Raw genomic sequence first — 11430 nt, forward strand, 5'->3', positions numbered from 1 at the left:
TCACATCTGTCACATGTTCTCAATGTGAACCTGCTCACATCTGTAAAAAGCACAGGGCGCCAATGGCAGATCTGCCAATTCTGGTATTCTACAGCAAATGCCAATCGAGGTCCACAGTGCCGGGCAGTGAGCACAGGGTTCACTAGAGGACGTCGGGCCCTCAGGCCACCCTCATGAAGTCTATTTCTGATTATTTGATCAGGGACATTCACACCAGTGGCCTGCTGGAGGTCATTTTGTAGGGCTCTGGCAGTGCTCCTCCTGTTCCTCCTTGCACAAAGGAGCAGATACTGGTCCTGCTGATGGGTTAAGGACCTTCTACGGCCCTGTCCATCTCTCCTAGAGTAACTGCGTGTCTCCTGGAATCACCTCCATGCCCTTGAGACTGTGCTGGGAGACACAGCAAACCTTCTGGCAATTGGCACGTATTGATGCGCCATCCTGGAGGAGTTGGACTACCTGTGCAACCTCTGTAAGGTCCAGGTATCACCTCATGCTACCAGTAGTGACACTGACTGTAACCAAATGCAAAACTAGTGACAAAAACAGTCAGAAAAGATGAGGAGGGAAAAATGTCAGTGGCCTCCTCCTGTTAAACCATTCCTGTTTTGGGGGTCCTCTCATTGTTGCCCCTCTAGTGCACCTGTTGTGAATTTCTGATTAACAACCCCCTCTGCTACTTAGCTGATCACGTCAATATCCCAGAAGTTTAGTTGAGTTGATGCTATACTCTGATTAAAAAGTGTTCCTTTAATTTTTTTGAGCAGTATATTAGTGTTTACTGTAAATATTGAGCACTGTGGCTTGATGAATAAAGAAAACAATTTGGGCCCTAGTTTCTCCTCGTCTGTAACCCTTCTTGCTGTCTCTGCCGCCGTTCATCCAAACACTAATATTAATGATAAATCTGAGTGACATAACTACATTCCTGGATCCTCTGCTGCCAAGGAAAAGGTCACATTTCTACGTATGACGGAGCCTTTGAAATGGGACAGCCCTGTCACACGGCTGTGACCCATTCGGCCACAGACCCTGAACTGGGGCACAGCCGTTAGAATCTATTCGCCGTTCGCTGACTCGCAGTGTGATGGTAGTGTGGTAATTGGCCAGATGGCCTTTCAATCAGTCTAACTTGACCAGTGTGTGTGTGCTTTCAGACACGGAACAGAACTGATATAGTAAAGTGGGAGCGTAACACCACACCCCCCCCCCCTTGCAATGCCTATGATTATCCATGTCCCCCATCTACTTGTGTATCTACCCCTACACACCTCCACCTGTGAGGGTGTATGACAAATGTTTGACAACAAACTGAATATACGTCAAAGCAGTACCACACAATATTGCATGTCTTCCAAGCCTAAAAATACAGTGGATTTTTTTTCAGCAGGACTACTAATTGCCATGATTGTCAGCTCAGACACTCCTCTGCTCTTTTAAAAGCCACTTGGTTCAGTTTAAACTCCAGCGCAGTTTGGTACCACAATAAAATCCAACTACACAATTATACTAAACAAAACCTTCAAATTCCTTCCAAGACCTTTGCATATTCAGAGAAATACTACACAAAGTCCATTGGCTTGGGTTCACTTGGAAAAGAAACTTTGTTTCAACGTAACTACACTAGAGGATAAAATATAAAGTAAAATAAAAGCAAAAAGCATTAAAGCCTGCAATATGTGCCAATTACATGGAAGAACTGGCTAAACCTGTATTCCCATTCAAATGTTCAGTCATTTTTAGGCACAAAAATACTTTATTGCCAAATTAATACAATAAAATCTTATTCAGAATGACATTTAACAAAAATTCCAACAGAATACAGTATTTCTAAAACATTTCCTGCACAACCTTTTTGTTGGCAAATATGTTGTTGAATTACCATGGTCCAATTACCATAAATGTCAACATTTGTTAATATATTAAACGAAGCATGCAATGTAATGACATTAATATAAAACTATAGGCTTTTATGGAAGATGTAAAAAATGAATCATTTAAAACCAAAATTATAAAATAAAAATATTCAGAATGTTATGACACACCAAACATGACCTAAATATCTTGCATTCTGTTTTAATATTTTCTTGTCTTAACCATTAGCTTCCAAACCACTAAGCCACCAGACCACAAAGAAACACAATGTCAACAAAAAACATGCGTCTGTCACCATCCATGCATTCATGCTTCACAGCAGCCAGTCGGCAAATAAATATTCTACCTATAACATTTGTGGGGCCTGATTTCCTATTGGACAAACATACCACAAGGAACTTACTAATGAGGTTAGGCAGTCAGGCAGCTGAAACATCGGAAACAACGTCGGCATGGATTTTTCTTCCTGTACCTCACAGCTTGGTTGAGCCTCACATTTGTTGCACCAAAGTAGCCCTGTGTGGCGAGAATGTTGGCTTCGATGTTCTCCAGAAAGCTGCCCTGCTCTTCCACCAGCAGTGCGACCTGCAGAAACAGCTCGCGAATGTCACGCAGGCGACTCTCGAGATCCAGGAGCTCTCGGTGGCGGTCCTCCATCTTGACGAGTACCGAGCGCGATGTCCAGATGCCTTTGGAGAAGAAGGAGCTCCACTTGCCAGTCTCGATCATTTCATCTACCTGCTCGCCAGTCACTTGCTGACCCAGGATATCCGCCTGCCGCTGAATCCGCGTCTTACAGTGCTCTCTCAGGGTTGCTTCGGCCCAGTTGTAGTAAAGCAGAGCTTCACGGAAGCTGCTGGTCAGGGATGCGTACTGGCAGCGTGCAATACGCACCACGGCAGAGTCGGCTCCCATCTTCTCCTCTAGCTCCTGGCTCAGGCCGTCCATCCGCCGCAGCCGCCGGTACAGGGCCTCACCCTTAACCCGAATACCCTGAGCGATAGCATTGGAGCCACGCTTGATGCTGCTGATGCGCCGGAAGGAGGTGAGGAATCGCCCGTTCTGCTTGGCCAGCCGTCCGGCGTCCATCCTGAGCAGGCCGATATCCCGCTGTATGGACTGCACCTCCTCGAACACATCCTTCAAGGCGTCCTCCTTGTCTGCAAATGATGCGGCTTCCTGCCCCAATGTCTCAGGGCCCATGCAGAAGGTGTACACCTCCTCCTCCCCCCATTCGGAGGATTCAGGGGAGATCCGACGCAGCTCACAGAGCCTGTCCCTCATTCTGCCTGCGGGGCAGACACATCCACCTCACATCACTCTCCCATAGCGATGCTTTGCTGGTGTCATGGTCTACGGCAGGTACATCATTTCACATACAGATGAGTGTTTCTTAACCCAGCAGTGCGCCAACAACGATTACAATCATACATCAGTCATATGTATCAGTAATATTTCATGATACGTTATGCAATAATTAATTAACTCTTAAGGGAGCACAGAAATGCATTGTGCAATGTGCTCCACTGGCCATAAAGCGGAACAACCACCGGAAGTTGGAAGAACCAAAAATAAATCACTCAACATAAGCAACTTTTAATCGGGACAAGAACGATACAGCTCGTTGCAACTCAGATTCAGTTTTCTATCGACTAACAATCGACAGCAACACAGTTTTGGGCCTCCAATTTTGTTTAAGGTGCTTAAATAAATAAAGCAAGGGTTAACAAAAAAATCTCGTAGACAAATTTGATGAACTGAGTAAAGCGACGGCGTCGCAACCGCGCTACGTTCTACAAACACAGGTACAACATCCATAGCAAACAATTAACAGGATGTTTATAGAATACACAGCTTGTGCACGCAATGCCGTTAGTATTAAACTCCAAAACTTACTCAATACTCGCGTGCAAACACGTGCATGAAGAACATTTAAAATCCTTTCCAAGTCATTTTAAACTTCACTTCGAAGTCTTAAACCACTACCTACAAATCAAGATAATTACACCACCGCCATGATCTAGAAACTGACCTACACTTAGGCCTGCTGACGACCTCGCAATTATGCATTCATATACATTTTCGAATACTTTAATAAAATCTTTTAAATCAATTCAAACTAATATTTAACCATTAGTAACCATTCACTAGATTATATACAAGTAGTTGGAGGAAAACAAAACTTTTCGGAAGTACATATTGTGTTTTATGTAGTAAATCACTTACGTAGTTAAGCAGATCAGTAACTTATTTAGTTCCCCGTAGTTTAATATCGCACCTTCAGTGTAGGTAAAGCCGGGCTCGCCGCTTTCTGCCTGACCTACACCGCCGCTGGATGCGGGTCTTAAGGTTAGCGGCCAATTTAACCCATAGCTGAGCTGTCACAGGAAGCTGGTAATCTTGGGAGTGCCAGAATTCGAGATTAATTTCGTAATTTTCACCAGATTCTCATTTGTATCATATTACTCACTCGCGTAAATAAGTAGACTCACGTACTATTTCGCAAAAAAAATCGTTATAATTGAGGGAAAAGTTTTGTACTTCTGATGAGCAGTGTGTGGATAAATTCGTTTTCAAAATGCTTTCATTATTGGATTAAAGGTGATTAAACAATGTCATTTAGGGTATTCTGCAAAATCAGTTCTAATAGTAGTTAATTAAGGTACGTTCACTTGGAAGCAGAGAAGTCGGGGGATCCCTGCATGCTAAACGTACTGTGCGCTTGATATACATGTGTGCTGCATTTGATTTATACGGGCGTGGCTACAGGTGGGCTGGGGTGGGCCATGCCCAGCCAACAATGACAACCAATCATTAGTGATTTAATATAATCGCTAAATTGCTGAAATAGTAGGCCTAACTTTTACTGTTACCCCCCAACTAGAACATTGGTGGTCCATGTAAAATCATGCACTATATTCCACAGTGGAAATTAAACTAGTTCCTACCCACGTGTTTTGCTTTTCCGTTTGGTTTTCCAATTGATAACAAGCCAGAACGCTAAACTGGTTGAATGATCATAATAATTAGTTCAATCCAATGATGACATGCATTTTGGTACAGACAAATCACATAGACACACTTTAAAGAATTTATGTATTTGTTCGTTTGTTTCTCGATAGCACTAATTGATTTCAAATTTATATTTATCATTTGTATATATTAAAGATAATTAAAAATCTTAAAGCTTGTTAAAGCTTGTCGAGCAAATTGGTTGTAGAAGTTGATATTTGAGTTACTGATCCTTAACTTCTATGTCATACTAAGAGTTGAATGAAAATGTATTTAATTTATATAAACTTTTTATTTCCATCCATCTTCCAGCCGCTTTTAATTCTTTTAAATTGTTCTTTTAACAAATGTTTTTTTGTCTTTAGGATAACAAGATCATGTATCACTTTCCAATATCAATATCCAATATCATTGGTCACTTTCCAACTATGTTAAAAGTTTGTGTGGTATTGGTGTATTAAATTGTCTCTTATTACTAAGTCAAATTCTTTCCTTGGTTTCTTGTCATTAAAGAGGGTGAAATACCACACTCTCCTGTACTAATCTGTCTACTAGCCTCAGGACTTACGAGTCCAAATGAATTTGCGGTCAGTGAGGAAAGCAGTTATGCCAACAAAGTCGTCAGCGGCTGCTTTGGATCTCCTGATTGCTATCAGACCTGGCTTCCCTGAAGGGCAAAGATCGGACTGAGGACTCGAGAAGGACAAGCAAGACATATGGGCAAACTTTTGTGAGTTTTCATCACCCAACACGATGACCATGGAGATCAACATAGTGTGTCTACCGGAATGATCATTTGCTGCATAATTCATTCTCTTTGCTACAAAGCAATGATGGACCATCCTTAAGACTGAAGTAATACTAAAATTGATTAACAGTAACCAGGGAAACATCAATTTTTTTTTAAGTGTGGAGGCATTTCTAATAAGATTTAAACCATTGAAGGGACTTAGGTCGTACATTATCAACAGTTTGTTTTTTCTTGTTTTAAAAAGGTTTGATCAGAATTTGGGTGAAATCAGAGCTATTGAACAAAATCAGATCCTTGTCACAGCTTTTCTCAATAGGGGCTCCTAAGAAATCACACAGCTAGCGCAATTACAACACATGTGGCTTTCAGAGGTCATTGTGTCCTCAGTACAATTTGGAGACATGCTTCTCACTTGTAGCATGGGAAGCAGCCACAGAACATCTTCTTGAAGGGGTTATTCCTGCTGTGCTTCTTGGCCGTATTCAGCTTGACCATGACCTGCCCTAGGGATGCATCTATCTTGTTAACATTAGCCTCGATGGTGTTCGTCATGGGACCATGTTCTTCCACCAGCAGAGCCAAATCCAAAAATAGCTCATGGATACTCTGAACGCGGTTCTCCAGGTCCAGAAGCTCCTTGTGTCGTCTCTCAATCTGATTAAGGGCACCTCCAACGGTCTTGCTGTCAACTATGTCCTCTGTAAAAACATTCCAGTTGCCGTTCTCGATCATCTCCTCAATCTGCTCGCCAGTGACCTCCTTGCCTGCGATCTCCAGCTGGCGCTGGAGGTTGGCTTTGCAGTTCTCCTTGTGCAACATCTCCACCTCATTGTAGTTAAACATAGCGTCCCGGAAGCCGTTGCTCAGGCAGACGTACTGGGTCCGGGCGACGCGAGCCGCTGCCGAGTTGGTCCCTTCGGAATCCTCTAGCTCCTTACCTTGCGCCTCCATCCTTTGGAGCTGGGCCAGCACTCTCTCGCCGCGGGATTTGATGTCAGCGGCAATGGCGTTGGAGTCCCTCCGGATGGCGCTCATGCGAGTCACCTCGCTCAGCATCCGTGTGTTCTGATCCCTCAGCCGGCCGACGTCCAATCGGATCAGATGGATTTCCTGCCGTATGCTCTGCGCCTCTTGAAACACATTATCCAAAGGCCCCTCGTTAAACACAACTGCCTGGGGCTGCACATCATCCAGGTCTATGTTGCTGAAGACCTCTGACATGGAGTTAGAAGAGGAATCATCCTGCCCATCAGACACCTCCTGTAATTCAGCCAATCTGTCCCTCATTCCTGTATGAAATAATGAATCACTGCTTACTTTAGCAATACACCTAGTACTCACATAGTACTCATATAGTACTACTGTGTACTGACTGACATCTATTATTCTTTATCTTAGCAAGGTATCTGGCTGCTTTCACTCTCACATATCTGCTCTGCCAGCTGCCCCAGTATGCCAACTGAAGTGTATATTTAACAACTGAATATAGCCTATATCGCAAAGTCAGTGCCATGTTGTGCTCAAACCATTGTTTTTATTCCAGCCCCTTTAATAAAATTCCAGTTTCTCTGGTCAAATAATCTACACAGAAACTATTGAAGGCTAAGTTATTTTTTTTCAGCCCGGGGCCCTAATTCTAGTTCAGGAAAAGAACCAATCAGAAAGCAAGTCACTTTAAATTTCAAGTGAAACAAGATACTTCCTTACGACGTGACTTAATATACAAGTTTGACGAGTTTTCGCAAAAGGAATGCACGAGTGGGACACCTCACTGAACAAGTTAACCAAGATGTTTTAGAGAGTTTCTACTGTAGCAGTCTTGTGTGTTTGCAGTCTTCAATAGATTTAGAAATAAGACCATAAAATAAGATTAATTATCAAGTATTTCGTCTTTATTAAATGTGCTTTACAAATCAAGGATAACTGATGCATTGGCACGCAGAATGTACCACCGTACTCCTTATATGGTGGGCCTTACAAAAATGTATCAATGTGATCAAATCAGATCGATCTGATTTCGCGTGCTACAGTAAGGTTTTAAAAACTCACCTTCGCGTTTCTGTCCAACCTGAAGCCTGTGACGATGCAGAGGGGGAAATGCAAAGATTGGTGTATCTTTCGAGGCAGCATCAATGTCTTGAAATGTTAGCAGTCTTTGGTAACATTTTTCAATATGCCAAAATGCGCGTAACCATGGCTTACATTACATCTATTACTGTAAATGACAATTTTGTGATCTACTGTGATCAATTCGGCCGTATTTGGTATGCTCTTAACGTGTTTCCTTAAAGGCAGAACTAAGTAAACGGTTAAATAACTTTTTAATTCACCTTTGTAACGCGATATCTAGAGGGACAGTCTCTGCTACTCACCCTCGCATTGTCGCTGCAGGTCCTACAAGTCCAGGAATACCTGTTGGAATAGAATATTTACACGCTTGAGCTACGGAATATGTTTATATGTGCACTGCACTGTTTGGACGACAGGGGATTTCAGACACCATCGCTATTAATGGACGTTCAGGTGATCTCAGCCTGGAATGAAGCGCGGTCGGTTTGACCGCGCCTATACTTCACCATCGTCATACTCAGGGATATATTCAGCCATAAGACATTGCCTTTTTAATTTGCATGATGCCATTTTAAACATTAATTAAACGCATGCCTGTGACATATTAGACGAGTATAGTACATTCTCAATTTCAACAGTACAAAAAAGATCTCTTGTGTCGAACGGCCCATGTCACATTGCGAGTCCTGAAAAGATCTGCTAGAAGATGTATAAAGAAATACAAACGCACGGTATCGCGTGAATGGTGGAGTTGTGGAGTTCAGGATATATAGGGCAGAGCTGTACCGGTTGCTGGACAAGGTGTTTAATTTGGGTTGTTTCATTTTTTCTCCAGGTGCATCGCTAGATGGCGACATTGTAGCACAGTGGCCTTACACCCTCAGTTGCTTTGGGTTTAAAGTTTGCATGTTCTCCCTGTGTTGTTCGTCCGACTTTGCCATAGTGTGCGTCAGGATCCCAGTCTGTTATGTTCCCGTTTGGCCAGAAGATGTCGCTGCTGGCCACCCCATCTCCTCCCTCTTGAACATAATCATTCGCTCCTGTATCTGTATGATGTTCAATTCCCTAGTCCACTCATTGTCGATTCCCACGTCAGTCTTGGTAGAAGTTAGTGTCTATGTTCACCTAGATTGTAGTCAGTACAATATGTCCCATCTACAGCCAGTTCTTGTTTCACTTCCCTGCCTTCTGCTTTGACCCCTCCTTTTCCTCTTCTTTCTTTTTGATTGTGTCCCTTGTTAATAAATCCCTTCAGTTTCTCTATAAGCTGCATCTGGGTTGCCTCTTCATTGCCGCCATGACAGTGTGAGCAGGACTGTGCAATAGACGGGCATCCCATTCAGAGTGTAACCCTGACTTGTGTCCTGTGCTGCCTGTAATTTAAAATAAAGAATTCTGCCCATTGGGTGGTATGGTGATGCAGTGGTTAGCGCTCTTGCCTCACACCTCTGGGACCTGCGTTCAAATCTTCACCATGGTTCCATGTGTGTGGAGTTCACGCATTTTCCATATATGGTTGTGGGGTTTCCTCAGGGTACTCCAGTTTCCCCACATAGTCCAAAAACATGCCGAGGTTAATTGGAGTTACCAAATTGCCCATACTGTAGCTCTGCATATGTGAGTGTACCCTGTCCTGGTTTTTCCCTGCCTCAGATGGAATTCCTACTGCATGCCAATTTGTGTTCCCTGTCTTTGGGAGAAATAGGTCGAGCATATATTGAATCGATGCTTTCCATTGAACACCCAGAGCTGGGTCAGCATCCCAGACAAAACACTGAAACCGTGAGACCACAGCGTTACTTACTGAGCGACCATGAAGCTAATGTTGTTATAATTAAGTCATGTGACTGATTGCCTGATTAAATTAACAAAGGGCCTTAAATTTAGTGCCAGTCTGGGCTTATAATAAGGAGAGAGGAGGGAAGCATGTGACTACAGCAAGAGCAGAATGAGGAAACGCAGCCCCTTACGGCGAAGGAGCCTCCGCTGGCATTCCAGCAGCATCAAAGGAGTTTGGAGCCCAAAGGTTCACTCCTTTGAAAACTCACAGGATCACAGGTCCATATCGGGCACTTGTAGTTATGAGTGGAAAGGGTTTCTACAAGGGTGTAGTTATCAGTATTAATGCATGCATTCAGTGCATCCTTTCATGATGGTGCTTGGCTCAGTTTTTTATGCTTGTGTGCCTGTGATTAGAAGGTTGCAGTAAGTATGCGTGGCTCAGCGGGCTAAGCCTCTGTGCCTGTGATTGGAAGGTTCCAGTAAGTATGCGTGGCTCTGCGGGCTAAGCCTCTGTGCCTGTGATTGGAAGGTTCCAGTAAGTATGCGTGGCTCAGCGGGCTAAGCCTCTGTGCCTGTGATTGGAAGGTTCCAGTAAGTATGCGTGGCTCAGCGGGCTAAGCCTCTGTGCCTGTGATTGGAAGGTTCCAGTAAGTATGCGTGGCTCAGCGGGCTAAGCCTCTGTGCCTGTGATTGGAAGGTTCCAGTAAGTATGCGTGGCTCAGCGGGCTAAGCCTCTGTGCCTGTGATTGGAAGGTTCCAGTAAGTATGCGTGGCTCAGCGGGCTAAGCCTCTGTGCCTGTGATTGGAAGGTTCCAGTAAGTATGCGTGGCTCAGCGGGCTAAGCCTCTGTGCCTGTGATTGGAAGGTTCCAGTAAGTATGCGTGGCTCAGCGGGCTAAGCCTCTGTGCCTGTGATTGGAAGGTTCCAGTAAGTATGCGTGGCTCAGCGGGCTAAGCCTCTGTGCCTGTGATTGGAAGGTTCCAGTAAGTATGCGTGGCTCAGCGGGCTAAGCCTCTGTGCCTGTGATTGGAAGGTTCCAGTAAGTATGCGTGGCTCAGCGGGCTAAGCCTCTGTGCCTGTGATTGGAAGGTTCCAGTAAGTATGTGTGGCTCAGCGGGCTAAGCCTCTGTGCCTGTGATTGGAAGGTTCCAGTAAGTATGTGTGGCTCAGCGGGCTAAGCCTCTGTGACTGTGATTGGAAGGTTGCTGCTTCGTGTCTGATTTGGCAGAATAGTAACATGTCTGTGGGCCCTTGAGCAAGGCCCTTAACCCCCAGCTCTTTGGAGACTGCATGGTGTCTGTGATTCCCCCCCCCAGCTTGCTCTCATCTGTATGGAAAGCAAGATGTGGCAAAGCAAATTTCTCCACGGGGCTAATAAAATATCACTATACTAATAGGGCCATGAAAGAGACACAGATACCCTGGCAGATTCCTATACGTTCAGGGGGAAGCACTTTATAGGGGCTGCTAAATATGAAAATATATATTTTATGTATCCTCGTGGAACATTATATCTCTGCTCGGCAAATTCTAACGTGGGACCCGCCCCCCATTCGCTCAGCAAATGCCATATACCGTATTGTGGCAACACTAAGGGAAGGCGGGGGGGTGGGGGCTTGGTGACTAGATGACACTTTGTTGGGGGGGTGGGCGAATTTCGAGATAGGCTACGCCTTGCAGAACTTAACAACACGAATAAACATGTTTGCGTGTTATGGCAAGTTATATATGAAAGTATGAATCATGGCAACGCTATGTGGCAAACCTTACCCATAAACGTAAAAATTAGGTAAATTATTTACATTTCCATAAACAGGGAACTGGTTAAAAATGTGTTATTTATCTGCGAACAAACTGGCGTATCTGTTCGGTGTGAGTGGCAGATGTGAGGGCACCGACGCGACATTTCTGCCTTATGGGGACGTGCGCGCACACGTGTC

At 44.2% G+C, this 11430-nt stretch overlaps 2 protein-coding genes across 5 annotated transcripts; both read right to left on the reverse strand.

The window, feature by feature from the left end:
• Positions 1-1512: 1512 nt before the first annotated feature.
• On the reverse strand, positions 1513-5995 carry LOC111856351 (syntaxin-11-like). Of its 3 annotated transcripts, none has more exons than XM_023836262.2 (2): positions 4154-5995; positions 1513-3164 (listed from the first exon to the last, which is right to left on the reverse strand). In XM_023836262.2, exon 2 carries the CDS (start codon positions 3157-3159, stop codon positions 2287-2289), a length of 873 nt encoding a protein of 290 aa, XP_023692030.2. In that variant the 5' UTR covers positions 3160-3164; positions 4154-5995; the 3' UTR covers positions 1513-2286. The 3 variants fall into 3 exon arrangements, with proteins under 3 accessions (XP_023692030.2, XP_072559061.1, XP_072559063.1); XM_072702960.1 differs by having other exon boundaries at positions 4102-5989; XM_072702962.1 differs by lacking the exon at positions 4154-5995 and adding an exon at positions 3772-4093.
• Positions 5996-6044: 49 nt separating this feature from the next.
• Positions 6045-8512, reverse strand: stx11b.1 (syntaxin 11b, tandem duplicate 1). 2 transcript variants are annotated; one of them, XM_023836228.2, is made up of 4 exons: positions 8439-8512; positions 8011-8050; positions 7688-7713; positions 6045-6927 (listed from the first exon to the last, which is right to left on the reverse strand). In XM_023836228.2, exons 2-4 carry the CDS (start codon positions 8016-8018, stop codon positions 6047-6049), a joined length of 915 nt encoding a protein of 304 aa, XP_023691996.1. In that variant the 5' UTR covers positions 8019-8050; positions 8439-8512; the 3' UTR covers positions 6045-6046. The 2 variants fall into 2 exon arrangements, with proteins under 2 accessions (XP_023691996.1, XP_023692005.1); XM_023836237.2 differs by lacking the exons at positions 7688-7713; positions 8439-8512 and having other exon boundaries at positions 8011-8156.
• Between the last annotated feature and the right edge of the window lie 2918 nt (positions 8513-11430).

This window comes from Paramormyrops kingsleyae, chromosome 19 (genome assembly GCF_048594095.1).
Source record: "Paramormyrops kingsleyae isolate MSU_618 chromosome 19, PKINGS_0.4, whole genome shotgun sequence".
Classification (NCBI taxonomy): domain Eukaryota; kingdom Metazoa; phylum Chordata; class Actinopteri; order Osteoglossiformes; family Mormyridae; genus Paramormyrops; species Paramormyrops kingsleyae.

Coding starts and splice junctions, on each gene's coding strand:
- stx11b.1 (XM_023836228.2), bottom strand. Junction 6,928..7,687: donor GGTTGGACAGAAACGCGAAG/GTGAGTTTTTAA, acceptor TATTTCATACAG/GAATGAGGGACAGATTGGCT.
- LOC111856351 (XM_023836262.2), bottom strand. CDS start 3,159: ATGAGGGACAGGCTCTGTGAGCTGCGTCGGATCTCCCCTGAATCCTCC.